This window comes from Lupinus angustifolius, chromosome LG16 (assembly GCF_001865875.1).
Source record: "Lupinus angustifolius cultivar Tanjil chromosome LG16, LupAngTanjil_v1.0, whole genome shotgun sequence".
Classification (NCBI taxonomy): domain Eukaryota; kingdom Viridiplantae; phylum Streptophyta; class Magnoliopsida; order Fabales; family Fabaceae; genus Lupinus; species Lupinus angustifolius.
In genome coordinates this window covers 3,754,688-3,778,547 of record NC_032024.1, presented here as the reverse complement: position 1 = coordinate 3,778,547, position 23,860 = coordinate 3,754,688, and the positions used below count along the sequence as shown (strand labels likewise).

Genomic DNA, 23,860 nt, shown 5'->3' with positions numbered 1-23,860 from the left:
TCATAATTTAAGGCATGCCACCTTAAGTAATTGTAACTTAGTGAAAGACAAGCATGTTGTAGGAATCAAGGCTAAAACAATTCTTAACGGTACGTTTGAGAGTTTTGTTTTGGACGAAAAGAGAAAGCTTCAGAACTATATCATAAATGTATTTCATGGCTTTTAAGTTTTCATTTTCCTTTCAAAACTAAATTTACAAACAAACCATTAGTGATTTTAATGTTTCTGTAATTAGTTTGTAAGTTTATACTATTTAGGGAAATTCAAATAGGTAGTTTGAATTATAAAAAATTGGTAAAAGTGGATAAAATTTTCCTAGTTTTTATGTTTTTTATTATACAACATGAACTATTTTTTTCTTGCCAATTACCTTTAAACTTTATCTGTTAGTGAAATAAAGATAATGTTAAGTTATTAGTAAACTAACTAACAATGAAACCAGTGCGATTAGACTTATAACAATAGCAACACAATAGCACATATTTGTCAATTGAGATTACATAACAATGAACAATCACTATAATATTGGTATAAAAAAAATAACTATTTGACAATTGCGATTAAAAAATGCATAAATGAGAATTTTTATTGCTAGTAATTTAACATTGCCTTTATGCATAGATTAATTTCATTGGGCGTTAAAGTTGAAGAGGTATTTGAGAATAAGAAATAGTTGATGGTAACTATCCGTAAAAAATATTTAAGAGATTTTTATATATTTTTCCATAAAATTTGTATAATTTGGTTCTAGTAATAATCTGTAGTTATGTCCTTCACACACATCTACGTGAGGGTGTAAGGATTCGTTTAAGTGATGCATTCATTTGAGGAATAATTGGAAAAGGCCATACTTGGGGCAGTAATTCTATTTGATGGTATATATGCACACTTCTTTGTGGCAAGAGGAGAGGTCGTAGACCTTTCTAAATTAGATATAGTAAAGTCTTAGGTTAAATATTTTGGACAGATTTCTCACCTTAAACATCTAAATTAATTTTTAACATATATAAAATTGTGTTAACAAGTGGTCTTACCGAAATTAACTTCTATATTAATATATTAATTCTTAACTATATCTTTATTGTAGTTTAGCTTCAAAGTTCAAACACTTCCTAGTTTTGGCTTTAGCCTCTCTTTGGTTGAAGAGTGAAAAATAAGATAAGAGAAAAATGTGAGAAAGACGGGAGAAAAAAAAATGAGAAATATAATAAATTGTGATGTTGTTTGGTAGGAGAGAAATAGAAAAAAAAAAGAGAGAAAAATATAAAAATGGATTTTTGAATTACACAAATATCCATATCTTTGCTCACAAAAGAAAAAACTGCTTGTTATAAATTGTCTAATTATTGGAGCTCTAATGAAGAAAAAAACACTAATGAGTAATGAATTTTTAAATAGGGCAAAAATAATAAAAAAATAACAGAAAAAGTTAGGGATATTTTGTCATTTCCAACGAAATAACTTTTGTTCCAAACATTCTCCCCATTAGTGGAGAAATAATTTTTTGTGGATCTCATGCCATTTTCTTCTCTCCTTCCACTTTCTTTACTAAACCAAATAAGAGAAAGTCGGTGTTTCTCATCAACTTCCCTCATTCCTTTCTCTTTCTCTTTCTCTTTCTCTTCTCAACCAAAGAAAACCTTAGTATCGGTTCTTGGGCTGAAGACCCCATTTGCTCTATATCAATATACTTCATTATGCTTAGCAACATCAAAAAAGTTGGCTCAAAAAAAAAAGGTGCATTTTGAGCCTAATTTATTAAATTTTACAACTACTTATATGGAAATCTTACCAAAAAATTTATGCAGTTGTAACATGCCTAAGTGTGGTATATATTGTTGTGAATGTCACTAATTTTCAGTATACAAGCATGAAATTTACTAAGCTCAAGCCTTTGACGTGTTAGTCTCATTCTTTTAATTTCTTTCTTTGTGGAATGTAGTGATCGCTATATTACGTGACAATAATTGAATTTCTCACATCGTTCTTAAGTAACAGTCATGTATCAATTATGTTTTGTATTGTTGGTTCCGTTGAAGTATCAAGCTGAGCACATGAAGGTTGACTTAGGCTTACGACAACTATGATTGCTCAAGCTTGTCTGGTTAACTAAATGAGCAAGACTTTAATTTGACTTTGACTTCATTAAATAAAATCTAAGAATTTGGTGAGATCACATGTCTCATTTATTATTCCAAACCAATCAGTTATTTTTTATTATTTTTTGTTTTTAAAAATTTACTTTTATTAACATATTAATATGTGATTGATTTGAGACGATGATAGATTGGTTTTTAAAAATTTACTTTTAAAAATCTAAGAATCTCCGTAATGATATAAGGAGCACAGTTGTAGCAGTATCTACTGTATTTCCCTACAATTGCGGATAAACACAGCTTCTAAAAACGGAATGACACAACAACACTACAGCGACAATCGCGAAATGGAGGTTGAGGAGTGGTACTTATAGTTTGAAATGAAGGTTTTAGAGAGTGAAGTGGTGACTCCAAGACGTGATAGAGAGAGGTTTGCAGTGGAGTTAGACTGTGAGGAGCAGTATTCACTGTATTAAAAGAGAGACAAGAGTTAGACAATAACACATTGTAATAAGTATGTAATGACACTTCTATCATTTTATTCATGAAATTACAATTTTTATCATTAACAATATGACTAAAAACAACATTTTGTCTATCCATTAATGAAAATATCTTTATTTGACTGTGAGAGGAAGGGGTAACGCATTGAAAATGACATTTTCATTACTAGATAATCCAATATCATATAAAATTGTGACATGTGGATTTTGATAAAATTGATAGTTTAGATTTTAAATATAGGTCTTACATTTCAATATCAGAAATGATCACAGCCCTAAGGCATTAGAGAGATAGAATTGCATTTGGAGGCTGAGTTATTTTTCTAATTTTATTATTTCTCTAAAAAAAATGTGAGAAATAGGGAAACATTAGACAAGGTATTTTGTATAAAGCGTCCCCTCAAGTGGGTTTTTAAGGTTCAACTCTATTACTGTGTTAAACATTATTAAGAATGTGAACTAAATTTAATTATTTCTTTGTTTGTGTAATCTAATTATAACCTCGTTGATTATCTGTGTGTAGCCATAATAATACCACAAATAGTATGTGGGACAATGGGTAAGCACTATCCACACCTACTAAGTTAGTTGTTATCCTTAAATCAAATCAAGTATTTAATAAGAGGATGGAGTATCTTCGTGTGAGGAGATAATTTCTCTCCTTACACCAGTTAAGCAATTTAAACATGATTATTTTTTATTTATTTTAAAAATAAATAAGAAAACAAAAAGTAGAATAATACAAATGTATATTAATGAATGGGTGTGATGAGATAACTTTTCTCCTCACATCAGGACATAAATTATTCTCATTTAATAAATATATGTATATTTGAAAAACAATACTAATAAAAATATAATATAATATTTCATAAATAAAAATTTGTTACCCAAATAATCGGTACTTCCAAACATTTATAGAAAGAAGTCAAAGAATTTTTAAAATGCGATATATTAACATTACAATTAACGTAATATTAAATAAATTTGTAAATGAGTTTATACCACAAGCCCCTAGCGTTAATAACTCAAGATGTTGATTCATTATTATTTTTTATCAGCAGATGATAATATTTTAATATTTTTACTTCATTCATTACAATTAACCTTATGACCCCTAGATGTTGATTCATGAACTAAAATCAAGTTTAACTTCAAATTTAAACTTGTCTATTAAGTTATAAAGAACTTGATCGAGTTTAACGAACAAACCGTTCACAAGTAACCCAACTCATCTATAATCACTATATACTTCAAATTATTTTTCTTATATTATTAATATACATTTATTTTATATTATTAAAAATGTTAAATGACGTCCTAATCGAAATGAATATAATATTATACCATTCATCTTTTCCATCGTCATTTATTCTGTCTTTAAATACCAAGCCACGAAACACAGATCCATAGTTATCAATATCTCTACTTTACCCCTGCATAATATAATGTCTATCAAACTTACCATAATGTGTATTTTCTCATTAGCCCCTTTATAAAGTGCATAAAACATTCACGCTAATGTGTACAAGCTTAATTCCTCACTTTGAAACCTTAATTCCTGCATGCGTTCGTGCAAACGTTTGCGTTTACGTTTGGAGAAACCATGTAGATTATGTGCACGAGAGATCATTCATGGCATATAAAGATAAGGTCATTGTGTCCATATACGTGCATTTGTTTTGAGATTAGGTCAGCCATTTTGGTATTCTCCATTTTTATTCATACATATTCACAAAATTGCAACTACAAAACGATGTGTAAACATGTGAAGAAACCACGACATGCAACATGTATACGTGGCAATTGTTGTTCTAATTTGATTGGTCTTAGAAACAAGGTTGGTGTGAGTGTGCATGACAAGCATGCGTTACAAATAAAATTACCTAAATATAAGGAGACTTTCTGTTGTGTCCTGAATGAATGAAACTTTATTTGCCTTTCAGGTGCATTACATTGTCTTTACATTAAAATAGGTATAACTGGAGTTACTATACTTGGTTTCGGTGGGACATTGAGTATTGCTTATGTCATGTCTCTCTCTACACAACTTCACCATCTCTTAAGCTTCATTTTCTTCTAAGCCACTAACTTTCTAAAGTATCCTTAAAATGTATACCATTTCATATATAAAATTTGAGACAGAAATTCATAACTTTCTTTCTAAGTTTTTGTTTGCAAAGTTTATTTCATGTTATCTTAGTAGAGTTTTTTCTAATGAGATAAATTATTATATAATCAAGCATCAATAATTTCACATACATTAAAACGGTTAATTTTAAATACATTCATGTAATTTTAATTCATTATGATAATAGGAACAAACCATTATTTTGAACATTTAATTTAGCAAGGTTCTACCCTTTTTAAAATGTAGAACTAAAAATGTATAGAAATTTTAATCAAAGAGTACAATATTTGATTTTTGTTAAGTATTAAATATACCCTTTTTAAATATATTTTTTTCTATTTTTAATATTTAGCCATACCTAAAGACTAGTTGTTAATATTTCTATTTATAAGTTATTAAGTAGTTCCAAACGGAAGAAATATTTTTTATATTATTAATATGTATATATAGAACATGATTATTAATTAAAAATATAATTAAAGTAAGAGAGAATAATGACTATTAAACTTAATGTGATACAATCATGACTCTAGGGATTCGATGTCGGTCATGTATAGGGGTAGTCAAAATGTACATTGATAAAAAGTTAGCTATTTTTTTTATACTACTAAGAATATTCTTTCACCTTTTGATAATGAATTAATTTTTTAGAGGGCGTGAATCTCATTTCTAATAAATATTGCTATTAAGAATCGAATATTTTAACTTTTTGATCATCCTATAGATCTAAGAGACATTATACTACTAGATCAACGATTTATTGGTAGATATAGCTTGATATATAAAGTAACATATGATATGATGATGAGATATATATTTAGTACTCCCACGGCACCTTTTATAAGATCTTTTGGAGTTTATATTTTGTCCTCTTTATAAGATTTTTTGAGTTCCATGTACAATAAATGAGTTTCCTATAATAATATCCTTATTTACTCAAACATTTTTAGTGAAAAGAGAAATTAGCAAAATACATACAATTATTGACAAAGGGGTCTCATAAAAATGACAGAAGGAAGTAGTATAGAGAAAGATTTTATATTCGGAAGTGCACGTGGAAATCTTTTCAATAAGGGTAACATAATTGGTAGATCACTGATTTTTTTTTAAGTATGATGTCACCTTGGTTTTGATATTTATTGTAAGTGTGAATGAAAAACTTTATATACAAAACTCACTTCATAGCCTCTATGTCTTAATATGGATTGATCTCCGGTTGCTAAATGAAGACCTTTTGATGGAAAAGTTAAACTTTTATTCATTTTGGTCACTACATATATTCCCAACTAAATGCTTTTGGAGATAATTTGCTCCTATTCATCTAAAAACCAATATAACATTATTGTCTATTTTTACAATTCTACTGTACTATAATTATTGAGAGATAAATGAAAAATTATGAAAATAACAATTACATAAATTTAATACATATAGACATATTATTACGTTTCTTAACTTATATGTTACAATCTTATTTTATGTAAACAAAAGTCTCTTTTACGGAGAAAAGGATAATTTGTAATGATCAAGATTTAAACCAATAATATCACACCTTCTTTTGGCTTTCCTAGTTAATTTTTTAGCTAGGAAAAGTAAATCAAACACTAATATATGTGGTATTTGATTAGTACATAATAATAGACTTATAAGGGCAAGCACACCAAGTTTCAAATTTATTTCTGCACTCATGTACGTTTAATATTTAATAATATTTTGTTATAGCTTGGCTTAATAGTATTTAATTGAACAAGATTCTTTTCCTTACGAGACAAAGAATGTCAGGAAAAGACCCAAGGAATGTCTAAAGAAAATAATATCACGAAGAGAACAACATCTCTCTGATGGAACGGTCTTTTAAACTTTCATTTTCACCCAATCATGAACACATTTTTGAACAAAACTATGGTTTCTGAGTCTCTCATTTTCTGTGTCTCAAATTTTCCTTTTTTCCATCAAAACTTTGAACGACTAAACAGGTCCAAATAGAGAAATATAAATTTGTTGTATCAGATTTTGTTTCATACATTGTCCCGAACTAACGAAAATATATCATGTTGATTGTAAACTTTAAATATTAATTATTATTGTTATTTTTGCTTTATTAATATTGGTTCGAGTCAGAATATTGAGACATTATTTAGGACAATAAATCTATATTTCTGGATAGAGTTACCACATAAGCTTCACTAAGAGACAAAAACACCTCAGAGTTTTGCTTAGTACTTATTCCCTCTCTCTCATTCATTTCCGCATAGACCACCTTGTTCCTTTTCTTTAACTCACCTCTAGAGTAAAAAAAACAAAACTCAACAATGAATGCTGAAACTAAGAACTCTCTCAAAGTGAAACAAACTCAAACCATGTCTTCCTCTTCTTCTTCTCTTTCTCCTTTGGGCAGTGTTGTTAACAACATCAACCCTTCAAAATCATCTGAAGTGAGAGGCAGAAAAAGGCGTATTGGTTCTCAAAAACAGCTTCCAGAGTTAAAAACTCCAATGGTTAGGGTTTATAATCGATCAAAGTTGCCTCGTGTTCGTTGGACCCCAGAACTACACCGTTGTTTCGTTCATGCAGTTCAAAATCTTGGAGGAGAAGACAGTAATTAAATTCTTTCAAATTTAAACTTATGAACATTGCTTGGATTCATTAATTTTCCCTTCACCTGTAGCTTCCATTTAGTGGTCAAATTTCAGTTACTTATATATCAATGTTTTGCCACTAAATACTATAAAGTATTATGACATTGTTTAATACATATAGTCAATTATATCGGATGGGATATATGATTTATGGTTGTTTTTTCATGTGTAACAAATACTTTAATTTTCACGGAAATGGTAACTTTAGGGCAATAATTTAGGAAATTAAAAGGGGATATTTAATTTTATAACAGAACAATTAGCTTTTGTTTGATTATTTTTTGGGTACTATTAATGAGTATTTCTCTTACATTTTTAGCTAAGAAACTAATACCTTTTAGAGTGTGTGACTATCCCTTCTAACAAATGTCGTATACATAAATTAAACGCTTAACCTTTTGGTCACCTTAATTTTTAATAGGTTTTGTTCATTTTATTTATAAGAAAATATGTTATTATGAAATATAAGGGCTACCTTAATTTGTTCCATTGATGTGCATTTGTTTCAAAATATTGTTGTTTCAAAGCTTAAAGATTAACGAAACCATTACTCAAATTAACATTATCAATGCTCGTATTCATTGACTGTAATGACTGTAACAAAAATTGATCAAAATAAATCTAAATTAATTTTTTAACTTGGGTGCAGATTCATGAACATTTTTAATATTGTTGATATATATATGGATTTGGATTTACAGGGGCCACACCAAAGATGATTTTGCAGCTAATGAATGTGAACTGGCTTACTATATCTCACATTAAAAGCCACCTTCAGGTAACAGTCTCTTTTCCATAACAAAGGGATGGAAAAAACAGAAATTCTTATATTTTGCAGCTTCTTCCTCCATTTTAGGATTATGCCATTAATTAAGTTTTGAATGAGGCCCACACTATCAATAACCATAATAAGTGCATTAAGGATTTTAAATTATTTATATAAAATGATTTTAAAAATCATCAAACTTCCTAGTTGACTCTCTTACAAGTAGCTTCACATCCACATTAATGTGGTTACATTTTTTAAGCAATTATTATCCTCTATTACGATAAATGCAAGTAATGGCAACAATTTAATAGTTCGAGTGGAATTCAATTTTTTTAATGTTTATTTTATATTATATATAAGTTATTTTTATGTTTCTTTTTAGGAGGAGTATTGTTAATGAGTGTACTGATGATATTTGTTAAGGAAAATAATAAAAATAAGTTTAGATTAAAAAGTTAGATTCACTTACTTATTCTTAGAGTTTTAAATTCATAATTTTCAAAAAAAAACTTTCTTTATTTAACATCCCCTTTTTTAAAAAAAATTTTGCTTTTCAAAACAACATTAATAACTACTTTTACTCAAATAATTTTTTGAACAAAATTATTATCATTTTTCTATTATATTTTTTCTCAATTCCTCAATTTATTTTTTTGTGATATTATTTTTTCTATCTCCACAATAATAAGGGTATTAGGTATAATTGATAAAATAATTATTTTTTGAAAAAAACAACACATATAAAGGGGTGAAGAGAGCATGACTCTACTCTTATTTAGTTAAGATAGATAATGAGTGAAAATAAATGAATTATTATTCTAGAGAGATAAGTGATAAATTTAAAAATATTGCATAAATTTAATACAATAATATGATATAGTAATTACATTTTTTCATACATGTCCTACACACTTAAGATCATAGGTAATAGTAAACAAGAATAAACATATTACCAGTTCACTTGTTACACTTTTTTAATTTCATGAAAAAAAAAACATTTTTCTTCAAGAATAAATAAATGCATTTTAAAATTCTATCATAATTGGTAGCCAGTTTTAAGTTTGAACTTCCTCGTGAACAGATGTACAGGAATATGAAGCAAGAGCAGCAGATGAGTCAAGGTATAACTGTACTGTACTTCAGTTACTTGTAAATTGTTATATAATATATATAATACTTATATATATATATATCATTATTTTAAATTACAATTACAGTTACACTGTACATCATAATTGTGAAAAAATTATGGGAAAATGCAACAATTGTGATTTTAATACTACCATAAATACTCCCAAAGCCTTAATATTGTGGTACAATTACCCAACATAATTTAAAACACTAATAAATGTAATATATAGTGGTTTGTTAACCTGAAAAAAATAATTTTTTTTTAAAGATATACAATACTAACAGGTCCTTCACAAAACAATTTTAATATATATTGAAAGACATTAATATGGATCTTATAAATGGAGGAAAATGGTAGGGGTAGATGACATTAGACATTTTGTTTGGGACAGTAGAGGAAACTGTATCTGAAACATTCATGATGTATGAAGAAAATAAAGGAACCAACAAGATATAGCGGACGTCACCTTAACTGGTTGATTCCCTTTTCCCGTGCCCGAAAAAAATAAAGTGACGTCATATATTCTTCCAGATTTTGTTCCCAGAAAAATAACAGATAGTGTTTGACTGCTACTCATGTTTCATCATCAGTTCCCTGACCAACTGAAGAAGAATATTTCCAAAGAAATTATATAGCTTAAAAACATTAGAATTTTTATTTATGAGTTGAGTTTTCAAAAGAAATGAAGTAAAAATGAAATGTTCGAAAATTTTACTCATATATGTTTCCTTAATAGAATCTTAACTATATATATAATAAAAATATATTTCTACCAACAGCAAAGAAGAATTTTATGACACCACATTTCGTTCCAAGATCAACCCTTGAATCAAATTATAGCCATCAGAATATTCACCAATGGAGCCGTGGAACTGATCATTATGCAGAAGAGCTTGCTCTCATCCAAGCTCAAGGGTATGTTTAATTTTTTTTATTTTTTTATCATCTATCTATTTTTATGCTACACATAATTTTTTGAATTTTATATTTTGGGGTATTATATTTTATAAATATTTTTTAAATAGTAAAAGATGTAGGTACACTTGGACATCAAAAGAATAAAAATAAATTGGTGAAAAGTCAGCGTCATAGTTTAGTTTGATTTTTTTATTTCACATTTAACATATATAATTATGTAGTAAGCACTATCTTAATATTATATATAGTGAGAGATTTGTTGTTTTGGAACATATTCCATATGTTGTCTTAGGCTTAAAAATATATTATATCGATTAAAAAATTTAAATATTTATTATTATTGATTTTGTTTTATTATCATTCACTTGATATAATATATTTTATATGAGATATAATTTAAGATAAAATATCTCTTTTCCAATTGAGTATGAATTAACATATTTAAATCTTTTATTTTTAGTGAACATTTGTGTTATTGCTTTGGTAAAAATAGTGTGAATGTAATAAATGTCTCATATGGGCCTGACATTTAAAGAACCTGGACTATATTCACACCCAAACATATGGGCTTGAAAATAAAATAAAAATATGGCAGTAAAATAAAAATTAAGTTTGACGTATATATTACAAACTTACAAGCAATTGATCACGTTTATTCCATGTCATATGCCAGGAATCATCATGAGCTGAAATGTTACTATGGAAATAAAGGAACTGAGTCAATGGTTATTTGTAAAGGAGATGAACAGAAGAAGCACACCTACATTGTCTTCAAGGATCTTCTTGGAAGCCAGAGTGTCCAAGTAAGCTTCTTAATATCTCATTCACTTCAATGTTTGTTATAAATTGCATTCCATAATCGCAATTACAATTGTAATATTGTGTTTCTGAGAGTCTCGCAATTACGGTTGCATCGGTTGTATTTTCCCACAATTTTTGTTTTGTTTTTTTCCAGGAGACTAAAAATCCTCCTGGAATGGAGTCACTAGGGGCTGCAGCTGCTTACAAAAGCTACCATCAAAGATTGGGAGAGCAAAAAGATGAAGATATGCTGTCCCTATCATTAGGTTCAAGACAAGGCTTGAATGATCAAGAGCCAAGGCCAGATGCAAATGATGTCTCTCTTGAGCTTAAACTTAAGCTCAATTAAAATCATGCACCTAATTTTTAATAACAACAAGCTTTGGTGCATGATGTTGGATGAAGTTGGAAAACTAATGCTAGTTTCCTAGTTCTATATTCATTATATGCACAAGAAGTAGAGAGTAAACTAGGAACATAAGAGTAATTACTATTATATGTAATTATAATAAATAATTGCAATAATTCATGTATTTTATCCAAAGTTCTTTGGAACTTGGTTAGATACCTTCATGACTCCAGCGTTATTGTACTTCTATTTATGGTTTACTGCATAAGCTATTATTATATTTTCCTATTCGCCTTTTTTTTTACTATGATTTCTTTATGGAGGACTATTATGTTTACGTAGTGTTTTGATCCATAACATTCTCTTCATTGGCTATGCTACTGTTTTAAGTTTCTTTTGCACAATAGAGCTTTTTCTGTTTTGGTTGTTTTACTTCTTTCCTTTTTTGTCTCTTCAATTAGTTAGTTTCCTGTTTTAGCTTAGTTAGTTTTTCAACCAATTTAGTTTTTATTTTCATTGTATATATAAATAGTCTTTCTTTGGCTATTCTTCATCAATGAGAAACGAATTGTGTCTTTCTAGTTTCAAGAAATCATCAATTCGAAGAAGCCCCTCCTCCTTCTTTTCAATCATCTTCACAACATTTTTTATTGCTTCGTGAGGAAGTAGACCCTACTTTTCTTTTCTTCTCTAAAAAATATACCATTTTCTGCTTCTTTTCTTTCTCTGCTCATCTTCAAATGATAGCTTCAGATTTTGATGAATCTGGGACCAACCCTTTCCTTACTTCATTGTCATTGATTCTCAGAACCCCTTAAACTCATACTACCTACACCATGGAGAGAATCTGGGTGCTATTTTTGTTTCACCATCCTTAGAAGGTGCCAATTACCATTCATGGAGTAGGTCCATGAAAAGTGTATTGTCATCCAAGAACAAGTACAAATTCGTGGATGACTCTATCACAAAGCCAAATATCATTAAGGCTAGATATGATATATGGGAGAGGTGCAACAACATTGTTGTTTATTGGGTCACCAGATCCCTCATCTCCCAAATTGCTCAAAGTATAGTGTATATAGATAGTGCTCAAGACTTATGGCAAGATTTGAGAGACAAGTTTTCTAAATGGGGGACTATTCCAAGATGTCTGATTTACTACAAGAGGTTCACTCAATTAAACAGGGAGATAGAGATGTTTCAACCTATTTTTAAAGACCTTTTGGGTGGGAGGAATTGGAATCCTTGAGGTTTACACCTACCTACACTTGTGACATACAATGCAGATGTAACCTCTTCAAGAGCATCAAGAATCACAAAGAATCTGAGTATGTGATTTGCTTCCTGAAGGGCTTGAATGATCAATATCAAACCACCAAATCCCAGATTCTCCTTATGAAACCATTACCCTCCATCAACAAAGTCTTCTCTTTAGTTGCTCAAGCTGAAACTCAGCTAGATGGACCAAATCTTCCTGAGTTAAGAACCCTTTTTAGCTCTAGGGACAGAGACTAGCCTTCGAAGTCCTCTTTTGGCATAAACAGTTCCTCAAATAGCAGAGGAAGATGGAGAATTGGAGGAAGATCTGATAATTGCAAAAGCAATTCAGTTAGAATCTGTACTTATTGTGGAAAGGAAGATCACACTATAGAAACTTGTTATCACAAGCATGAATATCCACCTAACTACAACAAGTCCATATCAACAGTTGGAGCTGCAAAAACCATTACAGAAACCAAACAAATAATAGATCAGGATCATATAGACAAATCCAAGAAACCTTGCCTACAATTAAATCCAGAGCAGTATGCTCAACCTACTAGTCTTTTTCATCAAGCTGAGGTGAAACCTTCAAACTACAACATCAATCAGATTAGCAATCCAGAAAATGGTGTTCAATTCAACCAAGAGGATTCTGCTCACCAGTCAGGTAAACTTAGTTAGTGGATCCTTGATACAAGAGCCACTGACCATGTAAGTCCTTTCCTATCCAGCTTTGATACCTATCATGCCATTAGACCCATCCTTATAAAATTACCTAATGGATCAATGATCATAGCTAAACATTATGGAAACATTATTTTTTCTCTTGTGCTGCATATACCTGAATTCCACTTCAATTTGATTTCAATTCACAAACTCACCATCTTATTACATTGCAGATTAATTTTTGACAACTCTCATTGCCTTATTCAGGATATGACTACCTTAAAGATGATTGGACATGTTGAAGCATTAAGAGGCCTATATGTGATCAAGACACCTTCAAGACCACTTAGTTTTTTTCAATATTTCATTCATAATATCACTGATAATGTTCATGTTAATTCTTCTTTTGATTTGTGGCACTCTAGGCTAGGTCATCCTTCTAACAATGTCTTACACACTATCAGTAAGAACTTACCTTATATACATTTTGATTCTGCAAATATATGTGAATTCTGCCACATTGGTAAGCTTGCAAGACTGCCATTTCCAAAGGGTAAGTATAAAAGCAAATTTCCTTTGATACAATACACATGACTATTTGGGGGTCCTATTTCTACCCTATCTATCCATGGTCACAAATATTTTCTTACTATTATTGATGAATACAGTAGACACACCTGGATTTATCTAATGGAATCCAAGGATGAAACTAGGCTTTTAGTCAAAAACTTTGTTGTTTGACAAAGTCATTAGGGTCATTAGAAGTGACAATGGCCTAGAATTCTCTATGAATTCCTACTATCAAAGCCTTGGTATCATACATCAGAGCAGTTGTGTGGTCACACCTCAACAAAATTTTGTTGTGGAAAGAAAATATATACATCTCTTGAATGTCACAAGGTCCTTACCTTTTCAATCCCATCTTCCTAAATCCTATTGGAGCTATGATATTAAACATGCCACAAATCTTATAAATAGGCTCCCTAGCAGGATTCTTAAATACAAATCACTCTTTGCCCTGTTAAACAACAAGGAACCATCTTTAGAGAATTTAAGGGTTTCTGGTATCCTCTGCTTTGCTTGTACCATTAGCCAAAATAGACACAAACTTGACTTAAGGGTCAAGAATTGTGTATTCCTAGGATATCAATTTGGCACAAAAGGTTATCTGTTACTTGACTTACAATCCAGACAAATTTCCTTTCAAGAAATGTTATTTTTCATGAGCATATATTTCCTATGCCCACCTAAATGGCTCTAACACACACCTAACCAATGACACCACCTCTAGACCGGAATTTCTATTATATGATGACAGTTTGATGCCCAAACCTAACACCAATTCCCAACAGCTTAACCCAGATCTAAACACTGATACTTCTCACCATCATCCCACATCTACAACTATTCCTCCTTTAGGCTCAACCACTCCCCCAAGAAGATCCACTAGACAGAGACAACCTCCTACTTATCTCAAGGATTTCCATTGTGATATCCAACATAATACATCACCAACTATAACAACAGCCATCAACCACCCATTATCCTTTGTTTTGTCCTACCAATCCTTTTCTGGTAAGCTTGCAAGACTGCCATTTCCAAAGGGTAAGTATAAAAGCAAATTTCCTTTGATACAATACACATGACTATTTGGGGGTCCTATTTCTACCCTATCTATCCATGGTCACAAATATTTTCTTACTATTATTGATGAATACAGTAGACACACCTGGATTTATCTAATGGAATCCAAGGATGAAACTAGGCTTTTAGTCAAAAACTTTGTTGTTTGACAAAGTCATTAGGGTCATTAGAAGTGACAATGGCCTAGAATTCTCTATGAATTCCTACTATCAAAGCCTTGGTATCATACATCAGAGCAGTTGTGTGGTCACACCTCAACAAAATTTTGTTGTGGAAAGAAAATATATACATCTCTTGAATGTCACAAGGTCCTTACCTTTTCAATCCCATCTTCCTAAATCCTATTGGAGCTATGATATTAAACATGCCACAAATCTTATAAATAGGCTCCCTAGCAGGATTCTTAAATACAAATCACTCTTTGCCCTGTTAAACAACAAGGAACCATCTTTAGAGAATTTAAGGGTTTCTGGTATCCTCTGCTTTGCTTGTACCATTAGCCAAAATAGACACAAACTTGACTTAAGGGTCAAGAATTGTGTATTCCTAGGATATCAATTTGGCACAAAAGGTTATCTGTTACTTGACTTACAATCCAGACAAATTTCCTTTCAAGAAATGTTATTTTTCATGAGCATATATTTCCTATGCCCACCTAAATGGCTCTAACACACACCTAACCAATGACACCACCTCTAGACCGGAATTTCTATTATATGATGACAGTTTGATGCCCAAACCTAACACCAATTCCCAACAGCTTAACCCAGATCTAAACACTGATACTTCTCACCATCATCCCACATCTACAACTATTCCTCCTTTAGGCTCAACCACTCCCCCAAGAAGATCCACTAGACAGAGACAACCTCCTACTTATCTCAAGGATTTCCATTGTGATATCCAACATAATACATCACCAACTATAACAACAGCCATCAACCACCCATTATCCTTTGTTTTGTCCTACCAATCCTTTTCCCCTACTCATCTCAACCATACCCTGTCAATAACCATTCACACTGAACCAAAGACATATAACAAAGCTGTCAAATCTCAACATTGGATGACAGCTATGCAAGATGAGATGAATGCCTTAGAACTAAACCAAACTTGGTCCATAGTGTACCTCCCACCTGGAAAAACAACTATAGGAGCCAAATGAGTTTATAAGATCAAATATAAATCAGATGGCAGCATTGAAAAATACAAAGTCAGGCTTGTAGCCAAGGGCTACACACAAACTGAGGGCATTGATTATTTTGAGACTTTTATCCTATAGTAAAACTCACCATTATTATGCTTCTCTTAGCTATAACATCTTGCCAAAATTGATATCTTCATCAATTGGATATTAACAATGTATTCTTACATGGAGATCTCCATGAAGAAGTTTATATGCACATCCCTCTTGGTGTTGTTAGCCATCAACCAAACCAAGCCTGCCACATACAAAAATCCATTTATGGATTGAAACAAGTTGGTAGACAATGGTACACCAAACTATCTCCTACCCTCCTTACCTTGGGATACACACAATCCCGACATGTTCACTCCTTTTTCACTAAACACCATGCTGCTCAAATTACAATTTTACTCATATATGTTGATGATCTGATTCTTGCAGAGATTGATAAGCTTGAAATTTTGTTTGTCAAAAATCATCTTAATGTCCTATTCAAGATTAAAGACCTTGGTCCTCTCAAGTATTTTCTTGCCTTGGAAATTGCCATATCCCAAGTAGGCATTACTCTTTCTTAAAGGAAGTATGCCTTAGACATTCTTTCAAACACTAGTTTCCTTGCCTCAAAGCCTTCCATCACTCCTATGGTCAGAACTTCCTAGCTCCATCAAGCAGATGGTGACCCTTACCCAGATGTTGCTCTCTATAGAAGGCTTATTGGTAGGCTACTTTATCTCACAAACACAAGACATGCTCTTAGTTATGTTGTCCAGCAACTGAGTCAGTTCATGTCTTCTCCAACTCACACTCACTATAAAGCTTTAACAAGGATTTTGAAATATATAAAATCCTCTCCTGGACAAGGTCTCTTCTATCCATCTTCTTCAACACTTCAATTCAAGGCCTTCTCTGATTCAAATTGGACAGCCTGCATGGACACAAGGAAATCCATTACAGGCTATTGTGTATTCTTAGACAACTCCTTGATATCTTGGAAATCCAAGATGCAACAAATAGTGACCAGATCCTCTTCAGAAGCTGAGTGTAAGGCACTTGCAACCACCTCTTGTGAACTTCAATGGGTCACTTACTTGATTGAGTCATTTCTTCTACCTCATACTACTCATGCTCTCCTTTTCCGTGATAACGCTTCTACTTGCCACATAGCCAACAACAATGTCTTCCATGAAAGGACTAAACACATTGAAATTGACTGTCACATTGTTCGTGAAAAACTTCAACAAAAACTGTTTTAGCTTCTACCAATTCCTTCGAAGGAACAATATGCTGACATCCTAACTAAGCATCTTGATCCCCAACCTTTCCACTACCTATTATCCAAGCTTGGAGTCATCAATATATACTCCAGCTTGAAGGGGGCTATTGATCCATAATTCATTCTCTGCATTGGCCTATGCTATTGTTTTAAGTTTCTTTTGCATAGTAGAGCTTTTTCTGTTTTGGTTGTTTTATTGTTTTAGCTTAGTTAGTACCAATTTAATTTTCGTTTTCATTGTATATATAAATAACCTTTCTTTGTTATTCTTCATCAATGAGGTATTTCATAATCTTTTGCACTATAGTGGTTATCATACGGACAATTCATTTCAATATTATTTTTTTCAATGACATGTTGAGAAGTTATATTTTTTTCTTCTATTTTTTGCATTTTTTAATGAAATGGTTATAAAAAATCTAAACAATGCATTTTAAGAACAATACCTATGAATAATCACAAAGCAATAAAAGCTATAAATTTGAGGGAGTCTTTTTCATATTTACCTGTTAGCTCTATTAATTATCATTAATGTATTCAACTAAGAGTGCAATATATATGTATTATTAGTATAAAAATTTATACATAATTATTATATCATTCATAATTCATTTGAAATATTATTTAAAGAGTCAATGATAATCAGAAATATATGATAAATAATATTAGTGTATACATTTTTCTCTTTCACTAACTATAAAAAACAATGTAATGTGATACTTTTACTCGCTAAATGTAATGATGTGATATTTTTTCATTAAAATCAAGAGTAAAATTAACGACTTCACTCTTAGTATTAGACAGGATTGCGATTCCTATTTTATTGGATGGAGAGTAATGGTGGCCATTTTCATGATTCAAAAGTTTTCATGACTTTGAACCCCAAAATTCAATTAAAATTATCTATAAAAGCGACAATTATACTAATATATAAAGAAAAATATTAGCCTGTATTCAACAATGATGTACCGCATCAACATACATCTATGTATAGCTAAGCACTTTGAGACTGTACTCCACTTTGGGATTATTATAAAAGCTTAAGTGGTTTTTATTGAAAAAAATGCTTAAGTGGTTAAGTATAAATATGACTTACATGTGGAAGAAATTTTATAGTGGAATTGATTGATCAGTAGTAGTGGGAGTAGTTGAACTCCGCCGAATACATAACATTTTCTTATATCTTAGATATAAATAAAATTGATTTGTTTATTGTTAGAAGACACGAATTAGAAAGAATCACGATCTCCTATACCATAATAAGTAAGATATTGCGAAGATTTTGGACAATTTCAAAAATCTTTAACATAGAAAGTTCTATAGGTAATTGTTCTTAATTTAATTAATCTCCTCAAATTAAAGAAACGTGCCCTTCATTGCATGATATATTATAGTACTCTTCCAGCTTTGTATAACGTGACAAATAGTAAACGAACTCTGAAATCATAAAAAAGAAGATTGCGATCAAACAAGCAATTATCTTGAGACACATAACAACCATATATACTCTTAAGACTTCAATAATCTTTCCAGATCAAGAAAGCACTAAGGGTCTCTTAAAATCTAATTACAATATTTAACTTAAATTCTTTAACTTGAAAATGATTGACTTTCTTTTTTGTTTAGAATAGATTATTATTTTACATCATTACATACATTGATGTATTTCAAGCAGTCAACCACTATAGCAAGAAACATGACAGGAAAGTAGAAGTACACATCATAAGGCTCGGTCGATTTTCTTAGTTGTAGTTTGTAAATTTTAGAGATATATAAGGAGAAGAGAGGGTTCAATCCTGCTAATACATAAGAAAAAAAATGTTATTTTAGTTTTCCATTCATTTCCCCTCATAGTCCAGTTTCTTCTCAAATTCAATTAAGGAAAATCTGGAGTCTCACCAGAAATATCTATACCTAACGCACTAGGTCTAGGTGAGTCCTATGCTTAGAAAAAGTACTTAGTATAAGTTATGAATACATATTAAAAGAGGGAATTATTAAGGATTATACTCATACTTGTATCAATGGGAACCACATGGTATTTTTATTATATCTATTTAGTAAAATTTGGAGAAAATAAATGTACGTAAGTGGATAGGTTATTTACAGAAAAAACATGATTTATATGTTTTGAAAACTAAAAAAATAGGTAGTGAAATTTATATTCTCAATGTCGGTGTGATAATTAGTATTGTCATATATGATATTCAAACCTAAAAATGTAATACACAAAGTTGGAATATAAGAATCATATATACAAATGTAAATGAGCAAAATATATTTAGTATCATCATATCTTCAGTATTAAACTAAGGAAAAAAGTAGTGAACTTTTTTAGTGCTCTTCGTTAGAATAGCATCCAATTAACTTAAGCCAAGCTGTCTTATATTTATTTTTATGTGTCAATTATGTAATTTTAGGAGTGGTGCAAGTGGATCTATGCTTGTTCTTTGGCAGGCATACACTTCAAGCTATAAGCCACTACCAAATCAAACAAACACACCATAATGAATAAATATCACTAACCAAACTCAATATAGTTTTCATTTCTCACATGGCTGCTTTTGCGTTCACTTTGCTTATATGACAGCAACTAATTAATGAATAAAGAATCTCTCATGTGTTGTATGGGAGAGGTGTGTTTTTCTTTTACTTTACTTTCAAGAATAAAAAATTCATATCAATATAAATAAAAGTATCTAATTATCACAACTTTGCTATTAATTTATACAACATTTGCTCATCTAGTATCGGAGAGAATACTTATTCCTTGAGCTGGAAACGAGTCGAACTAGAGTTCAGCTAAGTTCAGCTCGATAAGGATTGGCTCAGCTCAAAACTCGACTCGAGTTCGATACGAGTTATTTTTTTAGCACGAATTCGGCTCGGTTAAAGTTCGCGAACTGGTCGTTTCAGTTCGAATGGTTCATTTGGACAACTCAAATAATTAATTAAAATTTGAAAAATTCTTCAAAAGATTATATTTATATAAAAAATAATGTATAAGTCATAATAAACATAAAAATTAGTTTATATAAATATTATATATAAATAAATAAATATATATCGAGCTAGCTCATCAACCTAACGAGTCGAACTATATCCAACTCAAGTTCGGTTTGTTTATTTAACGAGCTCAATTTCTAGCTCAAGTTCAGCTCATTTGGGGCATGAACCAAGGTTATCAAACTAAATAACGAATCGAGTTTCGAACGAATACCGAGTTGGTTCGTTTTATTGTGAGTACTACTTATTCCTAATGAATGAACATATATCAATGTGTCAATAATTAGCAATAAGTGAGTGCACATATTTGATTTAGAATTAGAAGCACTTTTTCAATCTTTCTTCGGCTTTTGATGTTTGGAGAAGATCCTATATATCACCAACTCCACTACATGTAATTATATATACTATAATGCTATTTAACTCCATTAATTATATCCAAAATCAACATGATAACAATCATATGGAGTTATGGTTTAGGAATAGTGATAAATTAATTAATTTGTGATTTGGCTAAAGTTGTATTTTCTGTCGGCCAAGGTTGACCAAGCAAGAAAATAGTTGGACCCTTCTTGAATTGAATGTTCAATTCTCTTGCTCATCGTTAAGCATTACTGGTTCCTAGTATCTATTTTTATGAGGTTGATCAATTTTTTACAGACTTTTTTATTACAAAAACAGGTTATAATAATGAGTTGTAGTGTGTCATTGTGATTATGTTTATTGCTACTATTGTCATATACATTATGACACTTGCAATGTGATTTGTATGTGATTAAAAGTATTTTTGAATTCAATGTTGCACAAATGTGGTTTGATGCGACCAAAGTATGGTCTGACATGATTGTGTTGTGGCTGCATTATTGTATGATTTAGTGTCATACTGCAACTGCAATATGATGCAGCTACGATAATCACTACAACCACAATATTGCGGCTATCAAATGATGCGGTCCATAAATTGAATCAATTACGTGATATTAGGTGAAAAAACAGAACTATGAAGTATTGATATTGATACGAGTATCAAATACAATACATATCTGATACATCAATACAAAATATCTTGAAAATGGAAGATACAATATGCTTAGATACAAATATAAAATATGCACATAAAATCCATAAAATATAACAAGTGTTATGAATTTCCAAATAAACAAAATATTTCTTAGACATCACTAAATATAAAATAAAATTCATATTGTCACAAGAAATTATTACTTAGTACCGACGATAAGAACAATGTCAATCTTGTTTAATTGATGAGTACATTATGCATATACATTTCCTATTCATTCCCTATGCAATGTATATATTCTGTCTTTTTTCTTTTGCTACAAGTCTATTTATTAGATTGAATATTATGTTTTTCTCTTAATTGTATTTTTTTCTCTTTTAAAATGTTATTGAATGATAGTTTGGATGTCTATATTGAGAAGACATTTTAAGAGTATGAGAAACAACCCAAAAAGTATAGAATTAATAAATTATTTATTTTCAAAATAATAATTTTGATAGAATGTCAATATGGAATAAGTATTGGATACCAATATATGAATGTTATAGTTGTTTTTGCTTGAAAGATATAATCTTATGTCACTAGAGATGGAAAAACAGGCATTGCCCGCAGGCGCGCCCTTATAGCCCGCTTTTTTTTGCGGGCAAGACATACAAAATTTGCTTATTTACCTGTTTTCCCCGCTAAGTTTGTGAGCATTTCTGTTGGGCATACGGGCGGCCCATGCCCGCAGGCCGCCGGCTAGCCCGTTTTAAAACGGATAGGGCACTGAATTTTGTCTGTTAACCAATGCGGGCATACCGACACCCATTTAAATTTTTGCGGGCATTTACAGGCACGGGCTAAACGGGCTGGGCGGTCGTTTTGCCATCCCTATATGAGACATTCATGATTTGTGACCATAGATAGTTGGACAGAAGCCATGTAACTATACTCTCCCTAGTTACCATTTTTCTAATAATGAGGACAAATATTTGTTTTTATTATATTTTTAAAAATAAAAGTATTATTCCATTATATTTGGAATGATAAAAATGTTTTATCATATTATTTTTTTTCTTATTTTTGTAGTATTGTATGGACGGATCCTCTGTACCCCATAATTGTATCTTATAAAAGAGGATCCCAACCCCAAATTATAGTATTATTAGTATATACTTATGGGTTTTAGTGGTTGTGAGTCTCTATATAAAGCAACCATTAATTACAACAGAGAAAGTCAAGAGTAGGGTACAACTTAGTTAACTCTGCTTGCGCATACAAAGAGGCTATATGGGTGCTACTAATGCTAAGTTTTTGTGCTTGGCACTAATTCTTTGTAACACTCTTTATGCTGTGAATGCTATTGGTCAGGGGAACAGTTTTGCTGATCCTAGTCGATGGAGGTTTGGTGGTGATGATGATTATTGTTCGTATAGAAGTTGGAGGGGATGCGGTAGTTTCTCTGGAAAAGGTGGTGGTGATTCTAAGAGTGAGGAAGGCAATGCAGCAGTTTCTGGTAAGAGAAGTGATGTTGCTAGAGGAGGCGGCGGAGGTGGTGGGGGTGGAGGTGGGAATGACGGAGTTGGTGGGGGTTCTGGACATGGTGAGGGGTATGGTGCAGGTGTAGGAGGCAATGGAGATGGTGCAGGAGGAGGTGGTGGTGGAGGAGGAGGAGGAGGAGGAGAAGGTGGAAGCATTGATGGAAGTGGTGTAGGATATGGTCATGGTAGTGGTTTTGGGGCTGGAGTAGGCATGGGAAGTGTTGGAGGAGGAGGTGGCGCTGGTGGTGGAGGAGGGGGTGGTATGAGTAATGGAGGTATAGGTCAAGGTAGTGGATTTGGCGCTGGATTTGGTGTAGGAGGGGGAAATGGAGGACCCAGTGGTGGTGGTGGAAGGGGAGGAGGTGGTGGGAATGGAGGTGGTACTAGAGAGGGAGGGCAAGGCCGTGGCAGTGGTTTTGGTGCTGGGGAAGGAATGGGCAGCGTGGGTGGAGGTGGAGGTGGCGGTGGTGGTGAGGGTGGTGGTGTCAATGGAGGTCAAGGTCAAGGTAGTGGTTTTGGTGCTGGTGCAGGTATTGCTGGCACCGGAGGAGGTGGAGGTGGAGGTAGTGGTGGAGGTGGGGGAGATGGCAGTGGAGGTGAAGGTCATGGCAGTGGCTATGGTGCAGGTGCAGGCACAGCTGGAACAGGAGGAGGAGGTGGTGGAGGTGGAGGTGGGGGTGAGGGTGAGGGTGGTAGCAGCAATGGAGGGCAAGGTCATGGCAGTGGTTATGGCGCAGGTGCAGGCAGTGGTTTTGGTGCTGGTGCAGGTATAGCTGGCACTGGAGGAGGTGGAGGTGGAGGTGGAGGTGGAGGTGGTGGTGGAGGTGGTGGTGGAGGAGATGGCAGTGGAGGTCAAGGTCATGGCAGTGGTTATGGTGCAGGTGCAGGCACAGCTGGAATTGGAGGAGGAGGAGGAGGTGGAGGGGGTGGAGGAGGTGGA

The 23,860-nt window shown here is 32.1% G+C and overlaps 2 protein-coding genes across 2 annotated transcripts in view; both read left to right on the top strand.

The window, feature by feature from the left end:
* LOC109329548 (transcription factor BOA-like) lies at window positions 7,005–11,567 on the top strand. The gene is made up of 6 exons (XM_019563236.1): window positions 7,005–7,328; window positions 8,071–8,147; window positions 9,220–9,259; window positions 10,050–10,185; window positions 10,862–10,991; window positions 11,144–11,567. Exons 1-6 carry the CDS (start codon window positions 7,043–7,045, stop codon window positions 11,336–11,338), a joined length of 864 nt encoding a protein of 287 aa, XP_019418781.1. The 5' UTR covers window positions 7,005–7,042; the 3' UTR covers window positions 11,339–11,567.
* The window catches only part of LOC109329159 (glycine-rich cell wall structural protein 1-like), a 1,871-nt gene continuing 607 nt past the window's right edge, over window positions 22,597–23,860 (top strand). Inside the window, exon 1 of the mRNA XM_019562832.1 lies at window positions 22,597–23,576. Coding sequence (XP_019418377.1) covers window positions 22,670–23,576 — 907 coding nt within the window. The 5' untranslated portion in view covers window positions 22,597–22,669. The remainder of the gene's footprint in view (window positions 23,577–23,860) is intronic.

Bases quoted from the DNA above. Each gene is read 5' to 3' on its own strand.
- LOC109329548 (XM_019563236.1), top strand. From the start codon at position 7,043: ATGAATGCTGAAACTAAGAACTCTCTCAAAGTGAAACAAACTCAAACC. The intron at 7,329-8,070 runs GTAATTAAATTC...TTGGATTTACAG, and splicing joins AAATCTTGGAGGAGAAGACA to GGGCCACACCAAAGATGATT. The intron at 9,260-10,049 runs GTATAACTGTAC...TTCTACCAACAG, and splicing joins AGAGCAGCAGATGAGTCAAG to CAAAGAAGAATTTTATGACA.